At 40.3% G+C, this 27,262-nt stretch overlaps 1 protein-coding gene across 1 annotated transcript in view; it reads left to right on the top strand.

Moving 5' to 3' along the window:
- The window catches only part of WDR72 (WD repeat domain 72), a 2,139,079-nt gene that overhangs the window by 1,553,389 nt on the left and 558,428 nt on the right, over positions 1–27,262 (top strand). Inside the window, exon 18 of the mRNA XM_044078940.1 lies at positions 19,025–19,214. Within this exon, the coding sequence (XP_043934875.1) occupies positions 19,025–19,214 (190 nt within the window). The remainder of the gene's footprint in view (positions 1–19,024; positions 19,215–27,262) is intronic.

Genomic DNA, 27,262 nt, shown 5'->3' with positions numbered 1-27,262 from the left:
TATCTGAATGCTGCATGACAGCATTGAAACTGCTAACCAACAGCTTCCCAAATAGATGTCGAAACACTGCAGTTCAAAGTATTAAAACAGAGATTCAGTACAAATCATGCCAGTAGGTTTACAGCTGCATGATTACTTTGCAAAAGGAATCTGTGTTCTTCATTATTGCTTTCTATGGGCTTTAAGCACAAGTAACAGTCCGGGTTTTGGCTAATCAGGTTTAAGCATTTTTGAAAACCTGTTTGATAAATATAAGTAGATATATTTATACAACTCTAGATATGAGTATGTCTCTGCATCTCTGTCTGTCACTGTCTCACTCACACATGGGTGTACACACATACACACACACACACACACACACACACACACACACACACACACACACACACACACACACACACACGGCTATGGTTATCCTGCTGGTAGATGAAGCTTGAGCTCTCAAGCTTTGACTACCCAAGCTTCAACTTTGAGTTGTGCAAGACATGATTTCCTTTTTTGGAGACATTTCTACCTTCTTTGAGTAACTGGTATATATAAGTTTGGGGGGGGGCTTGCCTCTCCCCCCAAAAACACTTAAAGAAAGGTTTTTCAGCAAGATGATTTTGGTGGCTGCAGTGCAAGGATTTCAATCCTCTGTCCATTTGTTTCCTCTAAACATAGTGAAAGCTATGGCCAGATAGATAAACACAATTTTCAGCTTGTGAATGCCTGTATCAGCAAGGACCACTAGGTAAGTACTCCATTTTTTTAGCTCTGTTAAGAATTGTTACTTTAGTCAGTAAAAAAGCATGACCGGCTATCGCCCTGAAATCGAGTAATGTTACAATCTTAAGGTGAGCTTTAGGGTATTATTCAATGCTGGGTTGGAGGAGGGGGTCAAACTCTTTCACTAGCCTACTGCATTTTAAGTAAAACAATTTGATGTAGTTTCTGCCACAGGTGTTTTTTAGTTGGTTTGTTTCTTTGAGAAATAAGCAAGTTAGGTAGTTGTACATGTCACACATGAAACACAGTTGTATTAATGCCCACATTTAAAAAGTATGTGCCATTCTGGTGAATGCATTTTGGCATCACAGAAATTCAGGAAGGTGACAGGGCAGGAATATTTTGAAAGACATGCTTGGTATTTTCTGCGGAATGGTCTTCAGGAGTGTGACATTCCTAGAAATAATGTTTTTTGAAATTATGGTATTTGAAGAATATCTTCAGTAAAATTAGTAATTTTGAACAAAAGTACATAGTAAATGGATAAGCATCCAATTTTATTGCAAGTGAAAGGAAATTTTTTTTTTTAAATATTAACAGGTGTATTGAAAAACACTGATTATACCTGGTGAGTCTATGTTAACTGCATGGAACAGGTATGCAAAGCAAACCAAAAACCTGCATTTGTAATTTTAAATAGCATGTTACAACCATCCCGAGATACTCATATTCCAGCAATATAATTCTGATATAGATTAAAATAGCTTGCTGTCACTTAAACTTTCCTACAAAGGTATCATTATGCCTTCCATAATACAACACAATTAGACCAAGTTTTCCATCTTAGAAACTTTCTTAATGCAACACAGAGAAAGGATTATTCTGTGAAGATACACCAGTACTTTATTAGCTATTTTAGATGAAATTAAATTAACTGACTCAATTTAAAGACATGATGATTTAATTTGATGACTGACATTGCTGATAATGCTTTTGTTTATGGTACCATGTCTAATTTAGATTTTAGAATTAACCAGTCATACATGTTGTCATATGTGGGTCAGTAAAAGAATGTTATTGCACTAGCAGTCAGAGCTAGTTACATAGCCTAATAACATAATATGGAAATGTTTATAAGGGGTAACATGCTGTGTTATGAGTGATATGAACATATCTGCAAAGTTTGACTGAATAAGGTACTTGGGAAAATATTTATTCATTTATATACTGCTGACTGAAAAACTCAAAGAAGTCACTTTTTCTCCCATTAAAGAGAAGATCTGTAAACAACAGGAAAAACAGACCAAAACATCAGTAAGAGAATGTCAGAGAGCGCAGATAATGACCAAGCAAAGCATAAAACACAAATGATGGTGCATAAACAATGCAAGCCCGATTACAGACTTTACAATAAAGACATGAAGAACAGCATAATAAGTCATGAATTATTTAAAAGATTACATTAAATGGCAGAGTTATTTTACAGGCCCTGATAAGCCTCTGCCTGAAACTCACCATGACATCTGTAATTCACTTCTGTTTGATGTCAGTTATATGCTCCACATATTTTCTATGCCCATAGAACCCTTCTTGCTGAGTAAGCTTCAGGTCCCTTTTCGTCTGTCACTTTTCCTGTGTTCACCACCTGTAATAAAAATATGTTTCTCTTATTTTCATATTATGGCATTATTTATAAAATGTTATTTCCCTCTGTGCCTGAACTGCCCGGCTTGTAATTTAAGATTGTACCCTCTTACACTCATATGTGCCATTCGTGTTTAAATTGATACTCATTTGGATTAATGCGTTCTGTTATGTCAACGAAGAATTTCTGTTACGAATCATCTGCCATTTTTATTGAAGATTACATGTACCAGGTCCTTCTGAGTTCACTTTATAAGTGCGCTGCTACAGACTGTGAAACTTTCTTGGTTCCCTACTTTGCAATGGTTCTGCTGCTGTATATGTTCTTGCACAGAAAAGTTCACCAGAACAGAACACAGTTTTCTCTATGGGTTCTCACCAGCTGTCAAGTCAATGGAGAAATAAATTCAAAGACTGAAGTGGAAATTAGATAAACTGAAAAACAGAACAAGAAGAGGAAATGTTTGATTTATGGAGATTTCAGAGGGTGTTCCTGAACGGAATATGCAGAACTGAGTCAAAGAACGTCTGAAAACTGCACTGTGGTATTAAAGAAAATAACTGTGCAAGCGGACAGAACCCACAGATTGAGAAAACTGAGAGGAGCAGATACAACCTGAAGCCACGTGTTTTGTAACTCACCAAGATCATAACAAGAGCGCATTCTGGAAGAAACTATGATAGAGGGGTTTAGATGAGAAACCAGCAAAAAAATTCAGCATCCACCATCTTTGAATATATTTATTAAAGAACAGTAGCATACAATCATATTAGAGAGGAGCTCAGAAGATGGGGGCATTTTTCAATAGTGCTTCCTGCATGAATGTTTGCAGTGTGACAGGGGAAGAGGGTGCTATTTTTTTAACCCACAGGAGATTTATTCTTTCTGGTAAGTCTACAAAGACCACAAACAAATCTCTGTATAAGGTACCAGCTCAATCTTAATCTATAGGAAACAGCAGTGGTAGTGCTGAGATGAAACTACACATCTCAGTTATTATTCACTTAAAATAAGATGGAAAGGGAGAAGAGAGGGAACAGAAGCAGAGAGAGGGAGGGGGTAGATTGGTGTGTGTTAAGGCAACAAAGAAAAGGTAAAAAGAGAAGCAAAATATAGCAAATGAACAAACAGAGGTAAGTCAGTATGGCTGGGTATCCTTACTGTGAAGTGCAAGGAGTCTGCATAAGGAAATGAAGGTGTTGCAAACAGCAGTGCAGGAGGGCACGATGGACATTGTTAGTATACAGTAGTATAGGCCAATGATAAGCGGGGGTGGGGTTTGGAGGTGCCCTCTTTTACATTGTTCAGAAATGAGAGAGAAGGCATAAAGAAAGGCATCGGGTATGATGTCAGAGAGGATGAAGAATAATAAGCCAAGAATGGGATAAGGATGCAGCCGGTTTAATAAGCTAGATTAAGTGCTCTGATATTTAACATGTAAAAACAGGGGAGCAACAAAAGCAGAGTAGGAGGAAGGAAATAATATACAAAAAGGATATGAATCTGTTAGGATCAGACTGGGACATTCTGCACAGCAAGAGGATAGAGGGAGTGGGTGTTCATAGGTTCTAGGTTCATAGGTTTATACTAGGCTATCTGCCCTAAGGCATTTATAAGCCTAGCCCAAATTTTTGGGGCTTACGCCACCCCCTATATGAAAAAATACTGTGCCCATTAGTTTGTTGTGCCTCTGTCCAGCAGTGACACAGAGATGATTCCCGGGGTAAACCTACGATCTCCCATCCACAGGTCAAGATTTCTCTTGAACAGAGCCAGCGAGGTGCTCTGCCTCACATGGACCGGGATTTTATTCCACAGCATAGGGAGTCTGAGTGATAAATCTATCCCTCCAGCACGTCCTATTTATGTCCGTGCTAAGGTTTAAGTTGCTTGCTCTTGAGGTTTTCAACCATGAAGGGTTCAGCTAACTGGTGCAGGACTGTACTATAAAAGGCAGAATTCTGGATGTGAGCCTAAAATGCAGAAGGCATCATGGAAGTCTAAGTAATGATAATATTAGCCACCAGTGATCATGCCACTGTGTGGTTTAGAACAAGATTATTTTAAAATAGTGGATGTTGCTATGATCCGCGGTGGTGGTGCTGCGGTAGCATTGTCCCCTCACAGTAGGACGCTGTCTGGTTGGATTCTCAGCTTGAGCATCTTCTGGGTGGAGACATGCATGAATGGGCATACCTTCATTGAAGGTTATGTGTCAGGGCTGGTAACTCAGCACATAAAAATCAACTATCAATCATTAACAGACCAGAGTTCCACTGTGACGACCCCTAACCGGGAAAAGCCAAAAGACACAACAACAAGTGGATCTTGCTGTGCTGGGAAAGATGGACATTGGTGGCATAGGAGACTGGGTGAAAATTAAAGGCATGAATCAGGGTTATGGTACTCAGGACTGTGGATAGGTGTGTGTGAGGAAGACCTGAGAAAGGCATAGAGAGAGAAGGCAGGCAATGTGCTTAGATAAGGTTGCTATGTTAGCAGTTAGGGCAAAAGGTAGTGCCTACAAGAGATGAAAAGGACAGATCGGGTAGTGGATGAGGCACAGTACACAAAAAGACAACAGTGATGATGAGGGCAGCAAAGGATGAAGAGTTAGCAGACAAGATAAGAGAGGAAGTTAGAATTTTTGCATACTTAGCAGGAAAAAAGGAAAAGAATGTCAGGAATGGCCAGAATGAGAAAAGATGGGAGTGAGATCTCAGTAGACTTGAGAAAAACAGAGCTACTCAGTGACCACTTTGCTTTAGTCTTCAGAAAGGAAAACTACGGGGTGGTACAGTGCAAGGAAGGAGGCAGGCTATAATCAGGTGAACAGTGCACATACAGGGTTTTGAGGGGACTAGTTTCCCTTCAAAAAGGTAAACCACAAGGACTAGATAGGCTGCTTCACAGAGGCTTCTGACACCTGAATGATGTGTTGGCAGGGACCCTGATGGACCTCATCAGCAGATCACTAGCTAATGAAGAAGTACAAAAGGACTGCAAGATAATATTTGTGATAACCTAAATGGGAGGGACAGTAAAGAATCCACAGAGACACAGACAGTTAGTTTAACAACAGTGGCAGTGAATGTTGCAGACAGAAACCTGAGGGGAAGGTTGGTACCATTTCTAGAGGACAGCAATTTCTGGGATATCAGTCAACATGAGTTCATGGCAAGGAGGAGACACCACCCACACCTACAGTTTTATGACTGTTTATGTCAGACACTGGCAGGTGAGTACCAGCAGATATAGACTTTAGCAAAGGTTTTGACTTAAGTCACACTAAGGAGATTGATCCATCTGTGAAGACTAAATAAAACATTATTTTTTTCTAAAAAGTGCACTAGTTGCCTTATTCCTTTGGAAAGAAGGGGTACATAAGCTATCTAAGGTCAGCTGTGGGTCAGATTTCCTTGCATCCCAATCTAAGTCTTGTTTTGTTTCTCCTGAAATCCAGGTCTCTGGATTACAGGTAGGATATCACAATCTGCCTTCAATAATAAGTGGATCTTTGGTATTGTTGATACGGAGGATATTGAGGGAAAGCTGGAAGTGTATAGAGATCATCCAAGACTGATGAGCAGAATAGCTGTATGGCTGAGTGGTAGGACATAGAGGGTTATGTTCTTAAGGGCAATGCTATTATACATGAGTGTGACTCAGAGAATACTGTAAGGATCTGTCCCACATCCATTACTCTGCAGTGTGCTTGTCTCAGACGTGTATGGCAAAAGAAAGTAGTATCGACATCTCTGCTGACGGTGCAACGTTAGGTGTGATAGTGGAGTTGGGAGTTGCAGGAGACTGCAGTTTAGCAAAGGATATCACAAGCTGAACGACTGAACAGAAGGTTAGCAGTTGAGATCCCATGCAAAAAATTCCAAGTTTTGTACTTAAACTACAGAAATGCTAATGAAGTATCACGTCCAGGAGTGGAACTATTGACAGCAGAGCAAGAAAATAATCTGAGGGTGCTGAAAACAGCTGGACTGGACAGCCAAGAGCAGACTGAGAGGATAGTAGAAGACACAAACAAAATGCTGGGAATTACTTTTAAAGGAAACCCAGTTCAAATTGTAGAGTTTTAATTAAAACAGTAAATCCACACCACAGTAACACATATTCAGTCCAAATCACCACTTCATCAGATGTAATTCATTAAATACAACATTTAAAGGAATATCATTTAAAACATTCAATACTCATAAAAAATAGAAATAAATATGATGCTTATATGTTCAAACAGGAATTAGGTCAGTGAATATACTGCCATCTAAGGACCATACATATATATTGCATTTAAATTGTTATTTCCCAGAGGAAAATTACTGAAAATAGTTAACATCAATAAATAAATAAAAAATGCCTGTTATGACAAAATCAATGTATAGCTGAGCTCTTAAGGCCAAAATCATTCATATATACTTGCTTAAAAATTGGTTAAAAAGGTTAAAAAATGCCACAATATTACAAATATTATAAATATATAAAATAATTAATACAATAGCTACAATCTTACATATAAAATGATTAGGAAAGGAGAATTTATATATAAAAAAAACAATATATGTATACAATATTTATGAAAAGTAACAATGTTTTACAATTTATTTACATACTTTTAAAGGAAAAATACACATGCAAAGAGGTCATGTCTCCTCTCTATAGGAACTTAGTCAGCCATACGCTTAATAATTCATGCAGTTTTGGAGGCCATTTAAGGAAAAAAGACATTAGGCTATTGGAAGGATCCCAAAACTTTGGTGCTATTACTGCGGTCCTAGTTTTTGTAATAGGGTTCTTATTTGATAGGTTTTTAGCAGAATAGACTTTTCTATAAAATATGCAAGACTATATATTTATAAAATTCAATATAAAATTCTTGACTACTTTGGATAAGATAGGATTCTTAAACTACATTTTTTAACTTATGTGTGGCAAATTGTACCCAATACAATAAAAAATAGTGATCTGTCACTTTAAGTTCTTTAGAGGGAAAGTAACAGGAAGTGATGTAAAAATTCTGTTTTAATGAATTACTTTAAATTCTGTATAAATACTGGTGTTAGTAGTGTATCTGTTATTCTGAAGAAGTCTTATTTTAAGAAGAAAGTGCTTAATGACTATAATAAAATTCTGGATTACTTTTTCGTCTGAGTGTTCTGTGATGACTGGGTACCATAGCAGAGGCATTTCTTTGTGGTAACTAGTTTTGTATGTGCTTCTGCCTTATCAGCTTTCTTTGGTTATTAGTTTAAGTGGTGAGATAGGACAGTACTGAGAAGTAGAAGTTTGCTTGGGTAATTTTGAAATAGGAGTGATTATAACTGTTTTCAGTATCTGAGGCATAATCTTAGTTAAGCTGATGTATATCTAAGTGAGAAGGTGGGAAATGAAGCCCTTACAAAGATGAATAAACCAAAGTGGGGGGTTGGGGGTCTTTATTTTGACATTGGAACTTAAAAACAGCGAACAGTCTTACCTCGACACAGCTTAACCGAAAGCTGTAAATCTCAAAAGGCCAGAACAGCAATTTTTTCCCAGCTCAACTGAAACCAGGACTTAAAATGCAAATCTCATCTTCTCTCATTTGTGTAAGCATTTTGGTTGCAGTGAATCACAAAACTGGATTTTTGGGGAAAGGGTAGTTGGGTGGTACAGAAGAATAAAATAATGGCACAGAAATAAGTAGACTAGCAGAAGCTAGCTAGCACAATATTTTCAAAAGGTCTTTTGAGTTCTTAGGATAGCAATGGTGTGGGAACAGCAAATCAGAATGCTTTGAGAATGCCATTTACTATATCCCTTTTTTCAGTCTAAGCTTCTTCTATTGAATCATTCATCCTGATGACTCAGTTCCTGTGGGAGAGATCCTTATTGCCCATTTTCTCCTGGATGATAAGAGCTGAACATGTCAGGAGTGGTTCCATCTTTGGTAAGGAGTTTTTTTTTTTTTTTTTTTTATTTTATTATTATTGTAAAGCACTGAAGCTACCTGTTAGGTGGCTTTCATGAGTTTCATGATTGCTGCTCATACGAGAGAGTATATAAATGTTACCAGACACACAAGATCTCTGCTTAAATGGTGCACCTCTGTTGAATATGGTCTTGCTAGGGGCATGCTGCAGGAAATACACTTAAACTCCTGGAGTTCTCAGCAATGAAGCAAACTAAATACAACTATGCTAGACCCCACATAAAGAGAGAGTCCTAACTATAACCCTGATGATGCAGGATCTTTTACCATCTCAGGTGTCTGCTGGAGCTGGTGTGGGAGAAGAAAGGAATGCTGAGGCATACACTTGCTCACTTTTCCTGAATGAAAGGTTAGGTTTGACATTGGGGCAGGCCATAGCAGTTGTGATTGATCCAGTGGAGAGCGGCAGATGACTACAGACATTCCTAGACTTGATCACAAGTCAGATGATTCTTATTAGAACCCGGAAGTGATAGAAGGGTGAAGATTTCTCAGACAAGGAATGCTTTTAACTTTTAATTATTATTATTTGAGATATGTTGTGTTCATCTATAAGAGGTTTCACATTATTGGAGATTAACTTTATCAAACTCCTTGAATTTGCCCATTTCTGGGTGAAAGTAACTGAGCCCTGTGGCACTTGCACAAACATAGAACACAGGAAACCACAGCAAACAGGCAAAATTAATATATAATACAATCTATAGAAGGATATATAGGTCAGAAGATAAAAAGATGAGTTTTCAATAGAAAGGAGGAAATTAAATCCATTCGTGAAAGCACTGACCTGGAACTGAATAAGATCTCTCAGGTTACTTAGGATCATAGGATCATAGGAGATTACTAGGCTATCGACCCATAGGTCATTTTGAGCCTACCTATTTCATCCCAATGCAATACATAGAAATGCTAGTCAATAGCAAAGGTTGAGTTTAGTGATGACTGCTCATGCCCAGGAGGCTTGTGGGCACTACCCTGGTAAGAATATGGGGTGCCCCCATCCACTCGTCCAGGTTCTTCTTGAACAGTGTCACAGAGGTAGACTCTTTCTGACAGTCATCTAATTGATTACTGAATACTTATAAACAATGACAAAGATGATATACTTCACTGCATGCATTGCTGTGCACCTGCAACCTAAGCCTCCTCTGAAACAGGACCTTCAGCTTAGAGACATTTAGGTGTAAAACCATGAATAAAGATCAGGGAGTCTGAGGTCAACTAGCAGCTTAGATGCTTGATGGTGTTTTCAGGAGAGGAGGGGCAAGGTAATCCTGGGGAGAAGAGGAGTAAAGTGGGGTGTAAACTGACATAATCTCTTAGAAAAGCGGTGACAATGTAAAGGGTGCCTAAAGGAACTTGTCTAATGGCTCCCCAAGCCACTTTATAATGGTAACCTTCAATAGCACATGTATGACAGCATGCGCTCACAAGTTGGAAGGTATAGTGAGTCCCACCTCCATCCATGGGGTGAAGTTAATTAATATTGTACAAAACCACCCTCAATTGCTGGTATGCCTTTGAATGCATAACTGACCCTACTACTGAGTCCTTGCATAGTGGGTGTCCCGGGCAGCTATATCCATTTGTATCACTGAGTGCAGTCCCTTCTTTGGATTAATGATGTGGTCAAATCTGACCTAGAAAAAAATGGAACAGAGGTTTTGGCTGTTTTTAGCTGATCACTAAAATACAGTAATTATAAGATGCATAATCTAATGAAAAAATAAGCAGTTTGTGGTTCCCTTTCAGATATGAAAGTTAAAATGTAGATACATTAATAACTGTAGCAGTATGCATGTGCAAACTTTATAAATTCAGGAAAGGCCCATTGGCAAGTTGGTCCCTATGAATTTTATATAAACATAGGAAATGAAGAACCATAGTTAAGAAGATATTTTGGGAACTACAGACCTTAGTTGGTAGTACTAGCTTTTGCACCTGTTTCATACAGATCCTAGACTGTATGAGCTGTCACCACTCACAGTAAATACATTTCTCAGCAGAATGGTTTTGCCTTAGGGCTTCTGTAGGCAGCTGGCTATCACAAGTAATGCACAGTGGATAGGTTTAGCAGACTATACATTCATTTGCTATGTACTGTTAAGAAATTCCAAAGTTTCTGTGAGTTTACCATCTTGCTTCAGGGAAGTCAGATTTCAGTTGGCTTCCAGCAGTGTAGATTAACATGATCTCCTAAAATGCCTTCCAGAAATAACTAATCTAATCCATATAAATGTCTTCTAGTATCACCTTTCCAGATTTATGATTTTGCAGTCTTTGCAACTTGATATGTATCACCATCACCATCATCATCATCATTATCAACAACCCCCTTTTCCTCATTTTCTACATGGGGCTTGTGTGTCGCTTCAACTGTGGCTATCTCTATAGATTCAATGCCTCTCTCCCGCCTTCTTCAACACCATCACAAGACTTCAGTCAATCCTTCTCATATTTGGACACCCTCATTTCCTTTTGCTTATCCCTGTCTCACCCAAATCTTCTTCACCGGATTGTCTTCTGCTTTCCTGCACGTGTCCGGACCACCATAATCTGTTCTCTTTGACTCTTTCTGCAGTTGGAGATACTTTGCCTTATACTCTCGAAGGCCTCCTTTCTTTGTTTGTACCACAGTGTGAATCCTACCACCCATTTCAAACACTTCATAGCTATCATCTCTAGCTCCCTCTACTGCTCTGCCTTCACTGCCCATGTTTCTGTACCATACAGCAGTTTTGGTCACACCAGTGTTTTGTACACCTTATTTTTTCAGAATCTTTGGAATTTTTCTGTCATGCACTACTCTGGGCACTCTGTGTCAGCTGGCTGCAGTCCATCTGATTCTTGCTTTGACCTTCTAATTTGGACTCCCATTCTCCACAACCACCCCTCCCAGATACTTGAAGCTATTAACCTGTTTCACTACTTTGCCTTCTCTCTCAATTTCAGCTTATTCTGGTTTCCTCAATTTGCTGCCATGACAACTGTCTTCTCTCTCTCTCTCTCTACCCAGATTCATCCTGCATGCCTTCAGTTTTGCATTCCTTTCTCCTAACATTTGCTAAAGTTCTTATTCAGTCTCTGCTTGTAATTCCCATTTTCTACATACAGCAGCTTTGTTAATCTGTCACCTCTGACTTGTTTGATCAGTGTCAGCTTCCGGTGATTTCTCCAGTCCACCTGGTGAATCTGGGCATACTGGGGAAATGCAGCAATTGCCTCATGTACACAGACAACCCTCTCCTCCTGCCATCCAACACTACAACCTGGGAAAGATTCACTTACATAGCCAAACTAGAAGCAAAGCTCTCTCCAGCCAAGATTGTGCTAGACAATCAAGAGGAGAAGGTTAACACCTGCACTATACCTCAAGCAACACATAGACCTTCAAAACCCACATCACCAACACCCACACATAGAAACACTAAACCCACATATACTGAGGCCCTTAACATTAACGTGCCCAAGCAACAAGGACCTCTGAAGCTGATATGCAAACAAACACCAATCACAAACAAAGTAACACATAGCTCAAAACACCAGTGTGCTACCCAACAACGGCCCCTAAGGTAAGACAACGTACCGGACACCTTAGTCATAGGTGACTCCATAGTCAGGCACACTGATGTCCCACTCTCCAGGCTGGACAAGGAGAAAATTACCATCAGCTGCTTGTTGGGAGCCAGGATCTGCCACATAACGCATGCACTCAAGTCACTCCACAACAAGAAACAAATATGACTCTGTCATTGTCCATGTTGGTGTGAATGACTTGAGACATACCTCCCTGGACTACATGAAAAGAGACATGGAAGAGGTCTTGGATCATGTGGCCCAGGCAGTTATGACCCTAGCCCTGAGTAGCATCCTGCCTTTGCCTAGATTTATACCACAGTATAAAGACAAAATGACTGACTTCAACAATTGGCTAAGTTTCTAGTGTCATTCAAAGGGGATCCAGTATCTGTCTGCCTAGGACAACATGATCGACAAACCACAATACTTTGACAGAGATGGTCTGCACCTGTCACCCCTGGGATTCAGGTTACTGGCTAAGGCTCTTGCCACCCCCATAGTGCCTTTTTTTAGGCAAGGCTCAGAATGACAAAACTACCACAGTAACAGATAAAAGCACCCAAAAACTGAAGGTTATGCTACTCAATGCTAGAAGTCTAAACCTCAAAATGCACTCTCTCGAGGAACTCCTAAAAATGGAGAACATCGATATCTGTGCAGTAACCGAGACCTAGTTCAAGGCTCCAGAGAGCACCCCTGCAATATCAGGCTACAACTCTCACCACACTTTTTGGCCACCAAACCAGGACCGGAACACTAAAGGTGGTAGAGTGTCCATATTCACCAAGGATATTCACACCTCCAGGCTAGTTGCCCAACACAATGCATCTGAAATATTACAGGTGCAATCCAAATTGTAGCTTGCTACAGATCCCCCAACATGCTCCAAGATTTTCACCACACCTTTCTAAACATACTGGAAAATATTAACATACATCCTAACACCCTAATACTGGGTGATTTCAACTACCCTACCATTAATTGGAAAAAACTATTCAGATACCAACACCTTTGCCCAACGGTTCTTGGAATTTATAAATTCCAACACCCTGGGTCAACTAATCCATAGTCCTACCAGGGGCTCAAATATTCTTGACCTGGTCATTACCAAATGGGAGATCAATGCTCCACAACAGCGGTCACCCCCTCATTGGTCAGGTCTGACCATAAGCTAATCACCATTGATGTCCACATCCCACCCCCACCCCCCAGTAGGGAAGCCTCCATAAAAAACTTCTCCAAGGCCAACTTCATGCTACTCAAGTCAGAAGTGACAAACTTCACGACAACCATGCAGACAGGAACTGAAAGTTTGACTGCCGAATCCTACACTAAGGCACTCTACGAGCATATACACTCATGCATAAATTGTGCCATTCCAAATAAAAGCAAGACACTGTCCTCCAAAGAAAAGGAAGCCAATCTGGTAGTCCCCTACCATAAAAAAGTTATACAACAGAAGAAAGAAACTGTTCCAGAAAAAAAGGAAAATCCCAGGATACAAAAAAACTCCCTTACCAGCCTCAGTAAGAAGCTGCGATCCCTAATAAAATCCTCCAAAGCTAGTTATGAAAATAAAATTGCTGAAGATTCCAAGGACAACCACAAGGCATTCTATAGTTATGTCAAGAATCTAAATGGCAATACTCACATATGCTCTGAGCTACAACAGAATGGCACAAAATATACTGATTCCCAAGGATATTACCAGTATCCTAGCAGATCGACTCAGTGCCAATTTCACCCCCCTCACCCCCTAAAGGGCCCATCACAATACCAAAAGATTGCCATATGCCAATAATCATGGCCATACAGGTAAAAAATGCACTCTCCAAAGCTAAGAATACAGAATCCATGGGACCAGATGACATCCCGGGTTGTGTAGAACATGAACTACAAAATGAACTGGCACCTCACCTAAGTGTCATGTTTAATCATAGCCTCACCTCAGGCTTTGTGTCCAATGAGTGGCACACAACTACAGTTATCCCACTCCACAAGAGGGGGGGGGTCCACCTTGGACCCCAGGAACTATCGTACCATCAGCCTAACGAGCCTGATCTGCAAATCCATGGAACACATTATCATGAAACTTATAAACAAAGACATTGACAACCTTCAAACACTGGACCCCACCCAGTTTGGTTTCGTGAAGGGCCAATCTTGTCTCCTCAACCTGATTGACTTATTTGAATCAGTATCCAGAGCCATGGATGAGCGTAAAATGATCCACACAGCCTATCTGGACCTCGCCAAGGCCTTTGCCATCATCCCTTACTGTGAAATCATAGACAAATTTACTAAGCTGGGCATTAATCCCTACATCACTTGATGGGTCACAAACTGGTTTACTGACAGAACCCATACTGTAAAAGTAGCCAACTCCAAATGCAGTTCCAAACAAGTGACAAGTGGAGTACCTCAGGGTTCAGTCCTGAGACCGAAGTACAGGCCAACACCAAGGGACTCTGGCTAACAAATGTCACAGATGACTGCAAACTGGGAGCCATTATTGAATCCCCAAAAGATGTGGATATCCTACAAATGGGGCCTACAGAGACATATGCTTGGTGCCAGAGCCATGGGCTCAAGCTCAATGCCAAGAAATGTATAGTTATCCCCTTTGGGAAAAAACATGTACCCATGAATTACCACATAAGTGGCTGTACACTAAACACCGAAAGTGTGATAATGGACTTAGGGACACAGGTGGACAGTGGTCTCACCTTCGATAACCACATAGCCACAACAGCCAGGAAATCCTTCAATGTGGCACATCTCATTACTAAGGGCTTTTCATCCAGAAAAATGGAGGTCATTGCCCAATTGTACTCATCTCTCATTAGACCCATTATAGAGTACAATGCCCTGTTTGGTATGTACCTCACAAGACATCTGCAACAGTTGGAAAGGCCGCAGAAATACCTCACTAAAAGAATCACAGACCTAAAGCAGATGCCCTATGCTGACCGTCTAAAAAAACTCCAGCTATACTTTATCGCATATCATCTACTCAAGAGGCGAGCTCTGCTTAGCATACAAGGCCCTATCAATCCCAGAACTGTTGGACATGCTACACTTAAAGAAATCCCAATCCCTCAGAACCACTCACTCCAGGGATCTAAACCTGGTCATCACAATGAACAAAACATGCTGGGGGGATAGATTCCTGTACCAGAGACTCCCCATTCTCTGGAATAGACTGCCCATACATAACAAGCAGAGCGCCTCTTTGGCCCTCTTCAAACGGAACCTTGATGACTGTATGGGAGATAGCAAATTCACCCCGGGGTTCACATCAGTTGCCCTGCTAGACAGGGGAACAGGGAAGTAAAATTCCTGGGAAAAAATAGCTGGGGAAATGTGATGGCTAGGTTTGTATAGGCCCTAGGGCCGATAGCCTAGTACCAACCTATGAACCTATGATGTAATCCTCACCAGTATGAACAGAAGTGGACTCAAGCCTAAACCCTAATGCATGCCCAATTCCACTGGAAATCCCTGTGTGAGTTTGAACACTGTTCCTACTTACATAACCTACTCTACATAACCTACTGCTACCAATGTTTCTAGGACTTTGAACCATCCCAGGACTGCCCAAATCAGCTTTCTTGGGATCTTGTCACATGCGTTCTCCAAGTCTAGGAATGGCCATATGAATTCTTTATTCATCTCTAGCTTCTTCTCAACTATCTGTCTCACTTCAAACATCAGGGTGGTTGTACTCCATCCTAATCTAAATCCTGATTGCTCATCTACCATTTTACTTTCTACTGCTCTGCATTTTCATTTACCAGTCACCCTCTCCAGCACTTTCATGCAGTGTAACAGGAATTCGATACCTTTATGCTATACACAGTTGTGAATGTCCCCTTTGCGCTGTACACTTTTACTAGACTGCTTATTCTGTAGTCATCTGGGATGTACCTTTCTGTCAATATGGCTATAAGTACCATCTGGAGCCATTTCTCCCCAGCTCACCTAACATAATGATTGTGTCCATGGTGACCTCATGTGAGCCTACTGCTTTCCCTGGCTATTTCCAGGGTGGGATGTTCTTGCTCTTCATTGTAGGCTGGGATACTGGCAAAACAGCTTCTGTCAGGTTTTTCTTCATTCAGAAGTTCTTGGAAGTACTCCTTCCATCTGTCTTTGATGCCATGTAGACTGGTGAGCATGTTGTTGCCAACATCCTTTTGTGAAGAGTGTCTAGTGACTGCCTTCCTTATATATCTGTGTATTTAACTTGTGACAGGGTAGAGTTTCTTTGTGCCTTCTGCTGAGTCCCTTGTATTTCTGATACTTCTTCTCTGCTATTACGACTGTTCTCCATCTCTTTGTTAGCAACCAGTATTCATTCTTTGTCTGGTCTGGGTTTGTTTTCGTCTCCCACTTTTCCTGCACTCTTCGTTCTGCAGTCTGCTACCAGCTTTCCTTATGCATCTTATTTTCATAGCAGTTTTGGCCACATATCTGTTATATAATCCTCAAACCGGCTGTTTTGAGGTGCGGACATTCTTCTTCTTGTTCTTCAGCTCCACCTAATTCCTCTTCTTCCTGACATGCTTGTGAGTTCAGTCCAGTCAACTTTCAGGTCTTTAGCCTAGTTTCTGTTGACTTTAGAGTCTTCTCTAACCACCGCTTGCAGCTGTTTGTTGCCACCAGTGTGTTTTGCTGTAGGCTGAATGTTTCACTGGGGTTGACTTTGCAATTGCTGATTGTACCCCAATGCTGTTCTTAGAAGGAAGTCTATCTTGATTGCATGTTGGCCACTCTTGTATGTAATCTTGAGACTTATCTGTGTTACTGAACCATGTGCTGCCCACTGTCAAGCCAAATGTCCATAAATGAGCTTTCCTTCTGTATTCTTGTTGACCCACCCATATGGGTCTTGTCAGTACATATATTCTGTTCTGTCTATCCCGATATGAGCATTCAGGTGCTCCATTATCAACTCCAATTTTTCCCGATTTCTGTTGAAGATCCGCCATTTGCTACCTAAATGCACTCTTTTCCTCTCTATCATGTAGGCATAGCCTGAGATTATGAATACTGTTCTTTCCTTACACTAGAATCTGATTGCTGTGGTTATATCACTAATTCCGATGATGTCCTTCACTGTCTTCAGAAGGCTCTCCCTCACCACAATTCCCACACCTTTTCTAGTCTGCCTTCTCCTTAATAGTAGACTCTGGATCCCAGGCCAAGTGGCTTTGTTGTACTGCCTTTCTCTCTTAGCTGCTAAATGCATAGGATGTCCAGCCTCTTCCATAAATCATGCAATAAACTTCCAGTCCACATCCTGACAGAGAAACTATATTGAGTGTAGCAATCTTTAGTTCATGTGTGGCAGGTTGTTTTATGCCCATCTTTCATTCAACAGAGCTATCCCAGATAACCTGTGCTGGGCAACAGAACAGCAGAAGGTCAGTAACTTATTGATCTAGGGCAGTTGGGCTTTATGTCAGGCCTGTAGACATACATAGACGTACATAGACACCTCACAACTTTTACAATTAAGATAGTACAATGTCAAAATTGATGATTTGAAGCTTGAATAAATATATGAATAAATAAGTAGTTACTTACTAATAAGACAACTGGTACAGAAGTTAAGGCTTTGAAGTACAGTTCCAGTGGTACAGAGTTTGATTCCTTCAGCCCTCAATTTCCTACTGTGTTACATTGAACAAGTCACTTAAAGTGACATTGCTATCAGGTTATCCCTGAAAAGGACATGTGTCCAGTAGGCTTAGCTGGTTAGCAAATGGGTACTGTTATTATTTATTAAGGCAGGCAGTTTTATTTCTGGCAGTCATTTCACATCATAACTTTTCATATTTAATTATTCTCCTTCATGGAGTGATTTTCGTTTGCTGGTTTCATTATTCAGAGCAGAAATTGAGACACAAGATTTTGTAGTTGCATAGAGGTATCAGTCAATCTTGAAATACTTTCTGGATGTGTATGAAATACAGAATGTTTTATTGTGATCTTAACATAATAGTGACCTGAACACGGGCAATTACAATTGCCTGTACCAATAATTACAATGTCTTTGAGCCTGGAAAAAACACCTCTCAGAACCTGGGCTGGTATGTTTTTTAACAATTATAAAATACAGTAAAATATCTGGAGGTTAAATAAATGAAAACTTTGTAAGTTAGTATGTTACGTGTAACAGGCAGGATTCCTTGAAAATTGTTTGCCACAGAGCAGGACTGGTATGCAGAAGAAGTGTGTATCAAAGCCCTGTATGATTCATTAAATTTAAAGTAGAATGAGGTAAACCACTTCATGCAGTCTTAACCACCTTTGTAGCCATAATACTTTATTCTTGGAGTATACATGCAACCCTCCCGGCATCCTACCTTACTCATAAATGCTACACCAGTTGTATATAAAGTAATTAAGTACAACTTAAGAAACTAGAACAATATACCTACAGATGGTTTAATGCTTTTAACTGCACCACACTTTCTTCTTTGTTGATATGTTACACATCTAATATAAAATAGCTGTAACAACAGTAAGAAAAAGGTTAAGACACATTTGTTTCCAGTACAAATACTCCTACCTGTTGCCATGTATTTTGTGCAGCAGCCAAACCTGCTACTGCAACTAGACCTGTCATCATCAGTGATCATCCTAGTCTTCAGCCAATGGAGGCTGCCACATCACTGTGTCCCCTCCTTTCCACAGTATGCAAAATGACCCTGATCGGATACCATAACCAATGAATAAAAGACTTTTATGAATCGTTGAGTGACACAACAGCAGAGCACAGTGAAGCAGGGCAAAGTCTCTTAGTAAGGTATATTATACCTTATTAAGTATCTGTTCCTTATTAAAATGTGTATAACTAACATGATGCACTGATAATTCAGTCTGGGACCACTGTGTACAATGTTCATCTCTGCAACATTCATAGACACTGGCTTTTCTTTGCATGTCATCTGCCACTATAGTTATCAATCTCAGGGAATCAGCATACTGACAATCCACATATATATGTGATGTACAGAATGAATTTATGCTTAAGAGAAGCAGAACAGGATGCTTGAAAATCTGGTTGAATATTAATGTTTTCATTGCCACTGTGACAGGTTTTAGAAGCTGTACAAGCTGTTCTACTGGCAGAAGTTCAGATTCTTGTGAAAACCTTCAGAAGGGCATCTGTCAGAAGTAAGCAAATGACTCTGGCAAAGACTGAAATGTATGATAACCAGGAAGTACAGAAAGCTGAGTTCGGAGACCATGTGGCATCATCTTACATCACCGACTCTGTTTTCACACGTAAGTATAAGACGCTGATTCATTTTAAAACAACTCTTACTACTACATGTAACATGCAATCAAAATGATGTATTCTATAAGGGAACGAATAAAGCATACTGGTCACCAGACTTGATTCTTACAATTAGATTTTGCTGTTCAGAGTTTTTGTATGATGTGATTATTGAAAATTCAAACCAGTGATAAAAAGTGTAGATATTTTCCTTGAGTTAGGTTGAAGAAATAGTGAACGTGCAAATCTTTATTATATGAATAGTATAATGCCTTTGAAAGAACCTGTTGACTTGGTGTCATGTCTACTGTAAAATTTTGACTCACTTTTGAATTACTGGGAAGCCCATCAAAGTTAAATGTATTATTATGTATTATGAGAAGGATGCATTTTTTTTCCATTGCTATGATTTAACTACTTTACCCATGGTTCATTTCTGAGTATTTGTGTTAAAATCAAATGCAGTGTTAATTTAAGAAAATAAAATGAGGCATTGAAGTATGTGAAGTTATTAAAAAAAATGCATAGTACTTGTTCCCTAGCTGGTTTCTTTTGTGTGGAGTTTGCATGACGTCCATCAGTATGTCTTCTTTCTCTCATATTCTAAAGCTTGCAGGTAAGAGGACGAATAACAATGCTGGATTATCTTTAAATATACAGTATGAAACTGAGTATGAAGGATAAGCCCAGATAAAATCACTTCAGCTATCAGACCTAGGAGACCATCTCTAATGCCCTCCCTCTTGGAGGAATAAAGACACCTTGTTGAATTTTCCAGTAGTTTATACATTTAAGTAGTTAGATGGGTGAGTGTTCTTGTTCTGTTGTTGAATGACTTGTTGAATATCTGCACTTTTTGACCCATTTTACAGTGTTTAGTTAGAACTGCTTCTCTCTGCACAGCACCACCTCGCACTGACCTGTACAGTCACTGATATCTGATAGTGTAATCCCCCTGTAGTTTGTGTAGATGCCAATCTCTCACAGTGTAAGTTTCCCTTAAAATACCCTTACTGTCTGAACAGATTTTTTAACTACCATCTAGTTTGCACACAGCTGAGCGCTGCTTATCAAGTTTCTTGTCTTATTGGCCTATTCAATATTTAAATTTCCCTCACCCCTCCCTAGTAAATCACTCAGTAGCCATGGATATGCACTTCCCAACTCTCTCTGTGGCCATTCTGGTTGAAATGAGTATTCTGAAGTATTCCAGCAATTGCCACATGTTCACTGACAACCCACTTATTCTCATTAAATTAGATAAAGTATACAAGGGGTATAAATACACTTTAACGCGGGAGGCAAATTTCTGTCATATAACCAAAACTAATCCTATAGAGGTTGTTTGTGACACTTGCACCATGCCTACTGCACAGGGTAAAGACACTACACATAAAACTACTTATGCTGAGGTACTTACAGCAAAATCAAAAAAAGGATCCTCAGTCATCACCTAAACACCACCCACAGCTACAAATAGTAACACTGTATTCAGTGCCTCTACTTCCAAGTACTTAAGGTAAACCAGTGCACAGACAAATTTCCTGGAAACTGGTGATTATATAGTGAGGAAGACTGACGTGCCACTCACTAGACTAAGGGGAGAGTCACAGTTAGTTGCCTTTTTGGGGCTGGGATCTGTCAAGTCACACAGGCACTCAGTTACTTGAACCACAGGTGCTAGTATGACTCTGTCATAGTCCATGGGCGTTAATGACCTGAGACATACCTCCCTCGACTATATAAAACGAGACATGATCAAGCTCACTGATTGTGTGTCTTAGGCAGGTATGGGCCTAGCACTGAGCAGCGTATTACCCTCTCCAAGGATGACGACACTTTACCGACAGAAAATGATAGATTTTAACAATTTTAACAATTGGCTTAGCTTTTGCTGTCAGTCCAAGGGGGGGTGGGGTACAATATTTGACTGCCTGGGAAGACATGGTTGACAGACCATGATGCTTTGCCAGGTATGGTCAGCTCTTATGCCCTCTAGACTTTCGGTACTGGCAAAGACCTTTTCCACCCCAATAGTGCCTTTTTTAGGCAGTGCTAAACTGATAAACCTCCCGACTCAACTGATCCTACGAAGGAATATCTGAAGGTGGTACTGCTCAAGTCTAGGAGTCTTAACAACAAATTCCACTCCCTGCAAGCCTTTCTCTCACTGGAGAGTATAGACATCTGTGTAGTAATCGAGCCATGGATTAATGGAGAGTACCCCAGCTATGGAAGGTTATAATGCCTTTCACACCTTTAGACCAGCTAGTGCTGAGGAGAGAACTAAGGGTGGAGGAGTCTCAGTCTTTATTAAAACCACCCTCACATCCAGACTAGTTAAAATGTATGATCCACTGGAGCTCATATACTTGCAACTCACCATAAACAGGGTCTGGTACCATATCCTTACAACCTATAGGTCCCCCTTCATGCCCCAGGAAACTCATACTACATATCTTGATGTACTAGAGTCTCTCACCATTCAACCCAGTACAATACTCATGGGGGATCTCAACTACCCCGTATAGATTGGGAATACTACAGATCTGACCATAAGGTAGTATTGAATTAAATAAAAATGAAATTCAGGGAAACAGTGAAACCAAAAATGTTTAGAAACTATTCCAAGGCTAACCTTGGTCTACTAGGCAACACATTGGCTAAATTCCAAGCATCCCCAAATACAGAAAACACAATAGCATGTGCTGAGCTATTTATAAACTCTCTGTGCAGCCAGATTGATAGCTGCAGAGAGTGTGCTGTGCCCACTTATATTAAGAATAAGAAGAACTCAAAACACAAGCCACCTTGATGGAATCAAAATATTAATCATTTATACAACAAAAGAAAAGAAAATCTTGGCCAAGCGTAGGAGGAACAAAGCTGTGCATACTAAAAGCCCCCTGACCAATCTAAACAGGCTGCTAAGAGAGGTAATACTTCAAAGAGTAAATCTGAAGAAAAAAATAGCTTCTGAGGCAAAGGATAACTGCAAAGTTTCAATGACTATGCATGTAACCTCAAGGGAAATGCACACTAATGCACAGAATTAATTGTAAATGGCATCACTTACACTTAACTGGAGGCCATTGCCAACCTTTTCGGTGACAGTTTCAGTTCAAATTTCTCCCCCACTCCCCTGATAGTCCAAAGGAAATACCTCATACCACAATCTCCCCAACCATTACTAGGGAACAGGTCATCAAAGCACTTTCCAAGTCCAAACACACTGCATCAATGGACCATGATAACATCCCAGGATGCTTAATAAATAGCATGAAATATGGCCTCTTTGGTCCACTTGAATCAGTTTTCAATGGGAGCCTACAGTCAGGTTTTGTGCCCAAGGAATGAAAGATGGCTACAGACATGCCCCTGCACAAAGGATGTCCAACCACTGATCCAGGTAACTGAAGGCCCATAAGTCTGACCAGCCTCATATGTAATAAGACCATGGAAAGAATCATCATGGACATGATAAATGAGGACATGGGTGACCTGCAAACACTGGACCAATCACAGTTCAGCTTTGTTAAAGGAAAGTCAAGCCTGTTAAATCTGGTGGACTTTTTTGAGAGGGCCACCAAAGCATTGGATGAAGACAAGATTGTGCAGACAGCTTACCTCAATCTGGCCAAGGCTTTTGATATAATACCTCACTCAGGCATTGTAGACAAGCTCACTAATTTAGGTATAAACCCTTTTATCACCCACTGAATAGACAACTGGCTCATTGATAGGACACAGGAGGTTAAAATAGGTAAGGCTACCTCAACCAAGATGCCAGTCACTGGCAGAGTCCCCAGGGCTCGGTACTGGGCCTTCTCCTTTTTGGCATCGATTTCTCTGAAACTGAAGCAAATTTTGAAGGTTTATGGCTGACTACCTTTGCAGATGACTGCAGGCTGGAGGTTTTCATCAACTCCCCTGCAGAAACTAACATTCTTCAAGAAGGCCTATCTCTGACTAAAAAATGGTGCCAAAGCCATAGTCTTAAATTCAATGCTAAGAAATTGTACAGTTTGGGATGTCAACCATCTGGCCTGATCACCATGCTGATAATACAACCCTAAGAGTCAACCCAATGTTCAGGGAGCTGGTTATCCACATAGACAGTAACATTACCTTTGACCACCATGTGGCCACAGTGGCAAGGAAATCCTTTTATGTTGCACAGCTTATAAGTAAAGGCATGTCATCTAGAACTAAAGAGGTCATTATCCAGCTGTACTGCACCCCATCATAGAGTAAAATGCTCCCTTCGGTATGTACTCAAAAAGGCATAGGAAGCAACTATAGTGACCTCAGGGGTTTCTTACAAAAAAGAAAATAGAAGAAATGAAACAAACCTGCCTTATGCAGAGTGCCTTAAAGGCCTTTTCCTCAACTCAGTCTCCTACAGATTGCTGAAGGTGCCCTGTGCCTGCCTTACAAGGCATCGACAAACCCCACACTTATGAATCTCCTGCATAAACATAAGTCAAACAGTACCAGAAGTACAAGGTCTAAGAACCTGAATTTTGTCTGTGACTTAAACAGAACCTGCTGGAGAGATAGATATGCTTCCCAAAGACTGCCTGTCATATGAAATAGGCTTTCCATGCATTTGAAGCTGAGTTCATCTGCTATCCAGTTTAAATGCAAACTAGATCAGTGGATGGAGAATAGGAAATTTACACCAGGCTTGGCACCCATGTCCAGTATGGACAGAGGTAGCTTATAAATGCCTGCCCTCAATGTCGTAACTTGATACAGGGCATCATTATTCTTTCAGGAAAACATGATGGCTTAGAAAGTTACCTCAAAGCAGAGTAAAGCAAATGCAGGTGTTTTACAGGGGGGAAGCCCTTCTGAACCCCATTATCTCTGTGATCAAGCAATCCCCAGGGGAAGAGATATTTCCCTACCAAGGGACTGTAGATCTTGCAGATGTTAAGTCATCTGTTTCAGTTGACCAAAAATCGACATTGCTTATCATTCAGCCAGAAGCCCTAAATCCATACACACACACACACACACACACACACACACACACACACACACACACACACACACACACACATACAAAATCTTTTCTATTTTTATTCAACCATGTCCTGTTCAACTCAAATCACCTCCATTACATGTATTCTCTTCCTAAAAGCTCTCTTTATTTCAACCTCTTACTCCTCTTCCAAAATATCCATCTCTTTCTCCTCCCCCACCTCCTCCACTCTCTCCCTTCCCCACCCTCTTTCTTTCCACTTTTATTTAATATCCCCCTCTCTACTTCAACCTAATCCATTTCATTACTTCAAAGTAAAACTCCAAACAATTACTTTAAAACCTCTCTCTATCAAATCAAACCTGTATCTCCATCCTACCACAAGTTACAATCCAAAGGTTGTTCTCATCTCTCCCTTTTCATGGCTTGCTCTATCAGGGGACATCCACCTTAACCCTGGGCCCACATCCAGTAACACTCTTTCATCTACATCCTCCTCTACTAGAAACAACCATAAATACCTTAAGTTCATTACCATTAGTACCCAGAGTATAAATAACAAAATAACAAACTTCCATGCATGGCTAAATCACACTGTACCTGACATAGTAGCAGTTACAGAAACATGGCTAAAACCACACATTGCTAACTCTGAAATTATCCCTCCAGGCTTCCAAGCTCTTCGATTCAACCACCAAAACAAAAAAGTAGGTGGTGTAGCATTAATCTACAACTGCCTGCCAAATCTCTTCCCTTACCAAAATCCCATCCCTCAGTTTAATAATGCTGAACTAATCATAGGAATCCTCAAAATGAAAAACTTTAAAAGTATCTGTATTATAGCTATCTATATTCCCCCTGTAGACAACATTACCACCCTAGAGAATATTCTCCTATGGGCTTCAAACAATATCAAATTAGAGACTTACATACTGGGAGACGTCAATGTCGACTGGAATAAAATTTACAACAATTCTCCTACTCTTTCTATCAATCTTTACAACTTTACTCAACTCATAAAGGACATTACCAGACCTAACAAAAATCATCCCCCAGGGTCCATCCTGGACTGGATCTTAGTTAGCCATCCAAACAAGATCTCTGACTGTGGTATACTTCCTTCACTCTATAAGTGATCATCTTCCAGCCTTTACTCACCGAGCTACCCAACACCTCCCTCACCAGCACCAATATGTCCACACTCGTAACCTCTCCAATTTCAACCCCTCTATATTCTCTGAAACCCTTAAACTAACAAATTGGGATATCTTAAAAACTATTCCTCTAGATGAATCCTTAGATGTCTTCAATAATACCTTCCTGAAAAAAATCCTAAACTCCCAAGCCCCACCTAGAACAAAATGAATAAAAAATAACTCTGCCCCTTGGCTAACTAAAGACACAACAACTCTCATGCTACAAAGGGACAAAACTTGGAAACTCTTTAACAAAACCAAAATCCCTGCTGCACTACTCCAATTCAAGCAACTCCGCAACCTAACCAAAAAACTTGTTACTAAAGATAAAAAATCTTACTCTACCAAACTACAGTCTGCCCTCTCAAACAATTCCAAAATATTCTAGAATTCCATCAACTCCCTTTTACACCCTGGTTCTAAACCCAACCCTTGTCCCGATAGCAATAAGTCTGACACTGAAATTGCAACCCTTTTTAACTCCTTCTTTACCAACTCTATAGCTGAACTTACTAAAACCTTCACCAAATCCATCCCCTCTGTTACCCCTAAACCCACTTCCTCCTCCACTTCCCACTCCAGCTCCCCCAAACCCCCTCCCTCTTATCACCTAAAACCAGTGTCAACCACCTGTATCAAAAAACTCCTCACTAAGCTCAAACCATGCTCCAGTGCCCCAGACAAGATCCATCCACTCTTTCTTAAGCTTGCTGCTGATGGTATCGCCATACCTATTAGCATTCTCATCAACAGATCCATCCAGGAATCTTATGTTCCCAAACTATGGAGAGCTGCATATATCCTGCCTCTTCACAAAGGAGGCAAAAATAATAGCATTTCTAACTTCCGCCCAATAGCCATTCTTTCCCCAATTTCAAAAATCCTTGAAAAATGTATCCACCTGCAACTCATGCCCCATCTCCTCAATAACCAACTCCCCACCCCTACTCAGCATGGATTACATCCTGGCCACAGTACCATTACTGCTCTCCTCTCTTTCTTAGACATTGTTAACCATGCCCATGACTCTGGAAATCTTGTCTCCACTGTCCTTCTCGACCTCTCTAAAGGATTTGACACTGTATCCTACTCACTCCTTCTTAACCATCTTTCAAACCTCAATCTCTCCCTAGATTCCCTTTCTTGGTTCAAAAGCTATCTCTCAGATAGATCCCAAGCTGTGAAATGACAAACAGGTACCCCTACCTTCCTTCCTACCCCTACAGGAGTTCCTCAGGATTTATTCTCGGGCCTATGCTCTTCAATATATTTATCAATGACTTTCACTCTGCAATTCCCCACTCTCAAATAGTGCAATATGCAGACAACTCTACTCTAGTCTTCTCAGCCCCTACTCTTCCCGAACTCCAGGCCAAAACACAATTAGCCTTCACAACCACTGAGAATTGGATGCTTCAAAACCATCTCTCCCTAAATGCCAACAAATCCATTATCATTATTTTCTCCCCCTCTAAAGCTCTCCCACTCAATAAGCTCTCTTTCAAGATCACCAGCCTCTCTCACTCCTCAATAGAAGTTGTTTCTAGTGCCAAACTTCTGGGTGTTACCTTTGATGAACAACTGAAATTTAATAATCATATTCAACTAAACATAAAAAAAAACACATCAGAAGCTCGGCATGCTTTATAGAAATGCCCCCTTTCTTTCTTTAGCCACTAGATAAACCCTCACCTCCACCTTCCTTCTACCTTCTCTATTGTATGGTGCTCCCCTTCTAACCAACCTCTCATCTTCTATCTCCTCAAAACTTGAAAGTTGCTACAACAAAATTGCTAAATTTGCTACTAACTCAAAGCATTCATCTCACCATTGCATCTCCCTTCATTCTCTTTAATGGCTTGAACTTACTAGT

This window comes from Protopterus annectens, chromosome 7.part1 (assembly GCF_019279795.1).
Source record: "Protopterus annectens isolate FY-2018-M chromosome 7.part1, PAN1.0, whole genome shotgun sequence".
Classification (NCBI taxonomy): Eukaryota; Metazoa; Chordata; order Ceratodontiformes; family Protopteridae; genus Protopterus; species Protopterus annectens.
The sequence above is the reverse complement of the archived record's forward strand: the minus strand, read 5'-3'. Positions and strand labels throughout refer to the sequence as shown.